This window comes from Juglans regia, chromosome 11 (genome assembly GCF_001411555.2).
Source record: "Juglans regia cultivar Chandler chromosome 11, Walnut 2.0, whole genome shotgun sequence".
Taxonomy (NCBI): Eukaryota; Viridiplantae; Streptophyta; class Magnoliopsida; order Fagales; family Juglandaceae; genus Juglans; species Juglans regia.
Genome location: NC_049911.1, coordinates 6,089,546 through 6,098,429, shown reverse-complemented (window position 1 = coordinate 6,098,429; position 8,884 = coordinate 6,089,546). Strand labels below are relative to the sequence as shown.

The window sequence follows — 8,884 nt, the reverse complement described above, 5'->3', positions numbered from 1 at the left end:
TACCTGTTTATGAGGATAACCGGTACGTAATCAGTTTTGAAAAATACAAAACCGGTACATACCGGTTCGGTCTTAAATTTTGTCCAAAATTAGACCGGACCGGACCGGTTACACCCCTAGGAGAGAGAGAGAGAGAGAGAGAGAGAGAGAGATTGAATAGACAAGCATTGTGGTTAGAGAGGAGCAGCTGAACAAGCAGCTGAGAAAGATACAGGCAGACTGAGCAAACTGTCTGGCTAGAGCAAAGCGTATTATTCAAAGATGAATTACAGATCAAATTCACATCTTTGAGCAACATCCAAGAGCAGATCAAATTCACATCTTTGTGCAACATCCAAGAGCAAATAACACGAGCCCAGCAATGCTTAGGAAGGTACCATGGTCCGAGACCAGGATTCAATATGTAAATTCTCCCAATTTGTTTGCCCATATTCAGTTTTTATTTCTTTGAAGAGTTTCTTTTCTTTCCTTTAGAATAAGGATTTCCTTCTAAAGTTTAGATGTTTATAGTTTATAGTATTCTTAAGTATCAAAACACTACGGATAGTTCCTCTCGAATTTGGATTTGGGGTTTTCAAGTAAAATAAATGGCAAGGACATATGGTTGACAGAAGGAAATTTTTCTGAAGAGTTGTACCTCTTTTCATTCTCAATTCAAAGTTAAAATCTGGAAGGCAAATCAGGGTAATTGGTGGATACTTCCGCAAGTGTCAATACTTCCAGAAGAACGTGTTTCTCTCCACGCTGGCTATACGACCTGGGTATTCCTTAACATGATATAGAACAAGGCAGTACTTGGTAAGAAATTTTAGGACTGGTCATCTCGACAAATGGCACTAATCCAGTGCTCGGTGATAAACAACAAAGGAAACATCGTGGATCCTTTTTTACCCATACTGAAAAAAACCTCAAAAACTCAGATATGTAAAATTCCTCAGTAAGGGGTTTTTACACTCCATCTAGTACACAGACATTCACTAGCAAGTAGCCAAACTTAATATAAGCATGTGGTCATGCACAAGCCCTGCCGACACCATATACATTGCAAAGGAAGTTGAGCACAACAGTTGCGAAACACATATATAATATAACCATAGACTATGAGAAGAGAGACAAAACTGGACAAGTCCCGCTGAGAATCATTCACCACCCTTCTTGTCATCATTGCGTGGCAGCTTCACACCCATGAGCCCAAGCAAATTGGAAGCAGGACCAGGAAGTCCTTGTTGGGACGAAAAGGAGTCAAGAAAGCTCTTTACAAGATTCACATCAACATCCACAGGAGTGAAATCCTCATCCATATTTTCTGCCGCATTTGATTTTCCCTGCATCCAAAATGAAAGTAGCAGCATGTAATGGTTCATTCACAAAGAATGATGTAACGTTTAAGAATCTAAGTTATTTCCACCATATCTAGGTCTTGGGGAAGATGATATGTAACAACCTAAGGAAGGCTGTGAGAAGTTTTTCCTCTTTATAATGATTCAAAGGGGCTCCAATTGTACCATTGACTAGTCCGTTTGGAATATGGCCAAGATGTTGGTGGCTTGGGCCTTCCTTAGGTTATTACGGTACCAGAGCCAATCCTAACTAGAAGTATAGGACTTGAGCCGTGCCACCTATGATAAAATGGCCCAACGAGGATGTCGGGAATATTGGGGGGGGGGGGGGGTTTTGTAATACCTTTTACTGAGTCAGTATAGGTTGTCAATGGGATCTCACATTGTTTGAGAGGGATAAGTTCTTGCTCTTTATAGTTATTCTAGGACTCCAATAGTAACATTGGCCAGTCCTTTAAAAAAAAATGTGCCCAGATGTAGGGCTGTGCAAATCCTGAGGAATGTCTACTGGCTAAAAGTCAACCAGCTGTCTGGACACAATGACCTCCTGAGGAGTCGGAGTCTGAGTACACGATGACCTCCGACTCTGGACCACTCGACTCCGTCGGAGTCGGAGCCCACCCCTACCCAGATGTTCCTTGGGCTTCCCATGGGTCATTACATGATCAACCTTTCCTACTTCAGGATGAAACAATCACCCATAACAAAATTTGAGGCATCATTCCTAATATCTAAAGTCATAAAAGGATATCATCTTTTTGCCCCCCATAGGGGCATGGCAGCAGTTTTGAGATGGTAGAAGACTATTTGTAATTATCAACCAAGAAAAAAACACTCAGCATAGCCTCTTCACAAGCAAGATGGGAAAATATACCTCAGCTTTCTTTTGTGCTTGCTCATTAGCACGAACAAAACTTTTCTCAAGGGTGGTGGTCTTCAACTCTTCATTCATAACATCAGAATAGGAATGCATGAAAGTATCCTCCCCATCCTTATTATCCTCGGAAGGTTCTGCAATATCACTCTCATCCTCGGAGTCATCTGTGAATATCATCAAGGTAATCATAACCAGCAGAAAAACAGAAATGAAAGATGTAGTTTTCATTTTTTTTTTATATATACAAGTATGTTGTTTTCATAATTTAACAGCTTGCTCAAATGTTTTTAAGGCTAAAATTTAGCTTCTCTCTACATACTGAATTAGAGGCATCAGTAACTTCTGGTTAGCGAAAACATACTGTTTAAAAAACAAGGTACAAGGTACAGCCAGTGTTATTGGCATGCATATATATATATATATATATATATATAATGAAGATGGAAGTAGGAAACAAATGCAGCTTTACTCTTGCAACCTAGACAGATTTCATCACCAGTGCGTACCAGATAACGAAGTCTCTGCACACCATATCTAATATTAGAATGAAGATAATTACATCTTTCACACATCTTGTCCGACCATAAGCTACTCCATGCCCCCACAACGATTGTTATTGTAAAATAGACTAGTAAAACACTTAATAGATTAACAGCAAACCAGCACATCCAGATAATCAACAAATATTAATTAACTTCTCTAGGTTCTATTGGCAATCAATTTATGGCACAAAGTTGGTAAAAGTGAGAATTTTCTGTTGCATCTTGTTTGAGCTATTTTTCATACATTTATTGTAAGCTGAGGCTTCAATTAAATTGCCTCATTTCTAAGATTTTTGTAAAAGTTCAAAATCAGATGTCAAAGGTTATTAAAGAGACCAAGCAACCAAACAACATAATGGTGGAACATTTTTTTTTTTTGTAAGTAACCATAATGGTGGAACTTGTGTTCTTCAAAAGAGAACTATTGTAGAGAATAACATGGGGAAACAATATGGAGAGAGAGAGGTTTCCCTATTTTTCATGAACTTAATAAAATAAACAATTTATGAAACCGATATAGATATATACACACACATATTTATTTTAATATAGATTGTGCATAACTTACCCAAATCAAAGTCAGATGACGACCCTTCTACATCAACATCACTGCCAGCATTTTCAAAACCTTGGCGCTTCATTACTGATTCGATGTCTTTAATGAAACGGTCAACATTAAGGTCCACTTCTTTTAGGTTCCTACATGAGGAGAAAATACATTTAAGAAATTTGCTTATCCTACAGACAGTGAAATTGAGGTCTCCATACTTGATATATAGCTAACTGTACATGAGACTTGGGAATCCATTACTTGCATTGATATTATGTTGTGTATAGTGTGCAAACTCTAAATAATGAGACTAAATGCTGGTAATTTCCTAATTCTCCTGGGAAGGAACATAACGGATCAGCCCACTCAACTCGTCAAGGCTGAGCCAACAAAGAGTTGTATGGCCTTCGAACCCAAACAATATTGCCAATAGATTCAGTGACACATTCCGATCCACCCACTTATTTGTGCTGAAGTGACCTTCTCAGTGACGAGATCATGAGCTGAAATCCAAATTGAGTAAAATAAAGAAAGAACAGGGGCTGAACTCTGTGGCCATTGCTGAAGATTTCACATCCACTCCTAGCCCCCAAATTAGCCATGAGGCCTTTGAGAATGTATGCATGTATGCATTTGCATCTGTGAAAACTAAGACGGGTGACTAAATCATGAATGACTGAGATGACTATAAAGTTTCGCCGAACCTGTTTTCAGGAACCTCAGCTCCCTTGTAACTTGACACCTTATGGACAAAAGCCTGCATGGTTTTTGCTATATCACCAAGAGCGGCCTCATCTAGATTCGAACTGGAAGAATGATCAGTATCTTCCTGTCCCTTCTGTTTCTTTTTACGTTTTGAATTATAGAGGTCCATCTCCTTTTGCCTCTCAAGAAGAGCAGAGTTTAACTCATCTTCTCCATTGTAAAGCCAAGTATCATCATCAGAAGGAGGAACCTCCTGACAGCTAAAATTATCAGCTGAGTGGGGTAAAGCAAGTATTTCATCGATTCGTCTTACTGGAGCACTCAACATTTCACTGCAACAAGAGTTAAATCTCACTTAAATGTCACTTAAGGGTAAAAACAACAGCAGCCAGCAAAAACAAGAAATTACATTCGTCGTTCAAAAATCCTTGTGGGACTTTAAACAACTTGCACAATTAGAAGGTTGCGTAGAATATTCAAATTAACGAACTACTGAAAGCCAAAAGCAAAATTCTTACCCCGCCACCATTAAAGAACTTAATAATCAGAAACAGGTTACGGAAAATCAAAGAAAAACCACGCACCTGGCCCTCGTGAACAAATAACTGTTTCGGTAATATTCCTCCGCATTGTCAATCAACCTCTGATACTCCTTGGACCCGGGAAGTAACCCTTGAAAGTAACCACTGCTCTCCAAACTCTCCCTATAAGCCTCCCATGTGCTCCCCTTCCCCTCCAAACCCTCCCGCTTTCTCAGCTGATATATCATCTCAAGCCCGCAGGCGATCTTCAGCCCCAATTCGGCCTCTGCATACGCGGCTGCATCGGTCCTATTAGGCATAGGGTAACACTTGGGTGCCTGAAAGGTCTGTTGCACCAATTGAGCGTACATTGCCCTTGACATCTTCACCGAAACGCAGACCAGCTCTTCCTCTCTTCCTTTGGGCAAGAATCTCTCCATTCTCCCCGCGTGCTTCATGGCGTCGATGTCGCGATCGTAGAACCCCTCCACCGCCAGGGAAATCAAGCAGGGCTCGTGCTTCAAGACCTGCGCCACGGACACTGGAACCCTAACCCTAACGGAATGCATGTTCCTCGTGGCTCTCTCCGGATAATCTGATATTCTATTCTTCACCGAGGACTGAATCGTCTCCGACGCCCTCGATTCTTCGCCGCGATTGAAGATGAATCTCAGGGAGTCTTCCAGGGTTGGGCTCGGAATCCGGTACTTGGGAACGATATGGAGATGGCCCTGCCGAATAAAGACGCGGTTGAGGCTGTTCTCGGGGTTGAGCCAGCGGGGCAGGTGGAATGCGGCCTCGATGAGCAAGAACTCGCCGTCGGTGTCCCAGACTCGGATCGAGAGGGAGGGGAAGCTCGTTGAAATATGGAAGAGGAGGAACACGGCGAACCACTCGTCGTCGAGGTTGTCGCCGAAGCGGAGCTTGCCGTGGAGGTGGGGGAGATGGGAGGAGCAGAAGCAGGATGGTTTAGGGAGGGAAGAGAGTGAGAGAGCGAAGGGCTCGTGCTGCCATAGGTAGTCGGTGGTGAAGGAAGAGATAGTTTGGAGGATTTGGAGGTGGAGGGATTGGAGGGAGGAGGAGAGATCAGGGGTAGGATTGGAGTTCAGTGAGAAGTCTGGGAAGATTGCGTAGAAAACAGTGTCGTCTGGAAGCCGGGAATTCTGGTTTGACAAGATGTCGGATTCCGACGATGCGGCCATGTTCTCCGGCGCGAGGGACACTTCGCTACTAGCTAGCTAGCTAGCTTCTGTTGCTTTCATGAATGTTCGGGTTATTCAAGTGGGGTGTAATTTTAAACCGGTTCTACCGGTTTTGATCTGGTCCGGTCTAGAAACAGTTTCAAAAATCTTAAAATCGGTTGGTTTTGGTCCGGTTTTGATTTTAGAATTTTTGAGACCGGACCGGATCGGTTCATAAAAAAATATACAAAAAAAAATATTTTTATATATAAGTTATTAAGTTTTATACAATATATTTTATATATATATTAATATATAAAATTATAAATTTATATGTAAAATTTTTATATATAATATATATAAAAATAATTTCATATTATAATTTATAAATTATTACCTTAAATGTTAATACTAATATATAAGTTTATAAATAATATTAATAGTCTAATATAGACTATAGACTATAGTTATACTTATAATTAATACTAAAATATTTTACTAAAAGTTTATAACTAATACTAATATTAAATATATAGTTTATAACTAATACTAATATATAACTTATAACTATACTAATAGTCTAATATTAATACTATTATATAGTCTAATATATTATTTAGCTTTACTAATATATAAGTCTATAACTATTTAACTAATAGTCTAATACTAATAGTTTAATATAGACTATAGTTATACTTATACTAATATACTTATACTAAATCACTATAGACTATAGTTATACTTATACTAATATAACTATACTAAATCACTAAAAGTTTATAACTAATACTAATATATAACTATACTAATAGGTTAATATTAATACTATTATATAGTCTAATATATTATATAGCTATACTAATATACAAGTCTATAACTATTTAACTAATAGTCTAATACTAATAGTTTAATATAGAGTTATAGACTATAGTTATACTTATACTAATATAGTTATACTAAATCACTATAGACTATAGTGATACTAAATCACTATAGATTATAGTTATACTTATACTAATATAGCTATACTAAATCACTAAAAGTTTATAACTAATACTAATATATAGTTTATAACTAATACTAATATATAACTATACTAATAGGCTAATATTAATACTATTATATAGTCTAATATATTATATAGCTATACTAATATACAAGTCTATAACGATTTAACTAATAATCTAATACTAATAGTTTAATATAGACTATAATTATAGTTATACTAATATAGTTATACTAAATCACTATAACTAATACTAATATATATAATGTAACTATACTAATAGACTAATATTAATACTATTAATTTATTATATAATCTAATATATTATATAGATATACTAATATATAAGTCTATAACTATTTAACTAATATTAATAGTTTAATATAGACTATAATTATAGTTATACTAATATAGTTATACTAAATCACTATAACTAATACTGATATATATAATATAGCTATACTAATAGACTAATATTAATACTATTAATCTATTATATAGTCTAATATATTATATACCTATACTAATATATAAGTCTATAACTATTTAACTAATATTAATAGTTTAATATAGACTATAATTATAGTTATACTAATATAGCTATACTAAATCACTATAACTAATACTAATATATAACTATACTAGTAGGCTAAATGTATATTACAAATATTTATATATAGTGACAAATATTTATATATATAACTATACTAATATTAAATTTATTACAAATATTTATATATAGTTATATTAAATTATTATAGTCTATTAAATGTATTACATTGAAAATATATTAAATGTATTACAAATGTTTATATGTAGTTATATTAAATTACTATAGTCTATTAAATGTATTACATTGAAAATATATTAAATTAAATTAATAGTAATAATAGGCGGTATAACCGACCATATGCATGATAACATATAGAGCAGGCGGTTTAACCGACCATATGCATAAAGAAATAAATAATATAAGAGAGATATAAGAAATAAACTTCTTTATTAAAACATAATACTTACAAGGAGACTAATTCTCAAAGGAGTTGAAGGTTGAAGATATTGGGAAAAAGGATTGGGAGATGAAGTGAGAAGGACTGGACGAACAGAGAGGTTTGAGCGAGAGAGGAAGGGATTTCAGATCAGGAATTCTGAATGCCCTTCTTTTCTCGTGAACCCCTTTATATAGACACTTAAACAGTAAGTCTAATAATACATGAATAGTACCAGCCGACACTAAAAACAAGAACAATATCAGCCGACACTAAAAACAAACACAGTACAGCCGACATAATACAGGACACACAGTACAGCCGACACTAAAAACAAACACAATACAGGACACGTAATCTTGTATGTACAATAATAATCTTCTGGAGAGATAATATTCTTGACAATTTCCATCTGTCTTAATCGAAAAACAATAATCTTTTAGAGTCACATATTCTGAGGATCGTAATTTGCTAATTGAAGTTCAAATGGGTCTTGAGAATCTATCAGTTGCACTGGATGATAAGGTGAGTAATCTTGAGAGGGAGAGGCGGCTTGGTTACTTTGGGAGGCCTGTTGAGAAGGAGAGGTCTGATGAGCTGATGATAATGCGGATTGCTGTAGTGGAGATAATCTGACTTGATGTTGTGCTTCTTCTTCATCGTCACTGTCTGATACTTGTGACATTGTTTCAGCTAATTTTTTCAAATATTTCTTGTTGGTAATGGATGATAATTGTGCTTGAAATCTGCTTCTTTGGACTAGGACTTCCGGAGTTTTGGTAACTTTCGAAAACATTTTTAATACATGATCATTATTGTATTTTTCCCAGCATTTGACAGAAACTTGACGGGCTAGAAACATAATGGTTTTGAGAGAGGGATGAGGTTTGATAACATATTCCCATTTCATAATCCAATTTAATTTTGTTTTGAGAAAAAAGAGCAGAAGTGGAGAACAATGGTTTAATGCTGGTGGATTGTCATTTTGTGAAATGAAATTTCGGAAACTTTATTGAAGGGGAACAGGAAGGAGAAGAGTTTCAGGTCCGTAATATTCCCACCATAGTGAGAACCATCTCGGGAGTGTGGTGATTTCTTGTAATTTGTCAAAATGAAGGAACCATGAATGACGCAAGTTTTTATTTTATTTTAAAAACATTTTTGTTCATGCTT

At 36.0% G+C, this 8,884-nt stretch overlaps 1 protein-coding gene across 1 annotated transcript; it reads right to left on the bottom strand.

Moving 5' to 3' along the window:
- Positions 1–858: 858 nt before the first annotated feature.
- On the bottom strand, positions 859–5,825 carry LOC108980325 (protein ecdysoneless homolog). The gene is made up of 5 exons (XM_018951195.2): positions 4,599–5,825; positions 4,014–4,346; positions 3,328–3,458; positions 2,215–2,381; positions 859–1,325 (listed from the first exon to the last, which is right to left on the bottom strand). The coding sequence occupies exons 1-5, from the start codon at positions 5,735–5,737 to the stop codon at positions 1,140–1,142; spliced, it is 1,956 nt and encodes a 651-aa protein (XP_018806740.1). The 5' UTR covers positions 5,738–5,825; the 3' UTR covers positions 859–1,139.
- Positions 5,826–8,884: the final 3,059 nt, after the last annotated feature.

What these genes read in the sequence shown, in the direction of transcription:
- LOC108980325 (XM_018951195.2), bottom strand. Translation starts at nt 5,737, where the DNA reads ATGGCCGCATCGTCGGAATCCGACATCTTGTCAAACCAGAATTCCCGG. An exon ending in TATTTGTTCACGAGGGCCAG is followed by an intron (nt 4,347 to 4,598) that starts GTGCGTGGTTTT and finishes CTCTTGTTGCAG; the next exon opens with TGAAATGTTGAGTGCTCCAG. An exon ending in AAGCACAAAAGAAAGCTGAG is followed by an intron (nt 1,326 to 2,214) that starts GTATATTTTCCC and finishes TTTTGGATGCAG; the next exon opens with GGAAAATCAAATGCGGCAGA.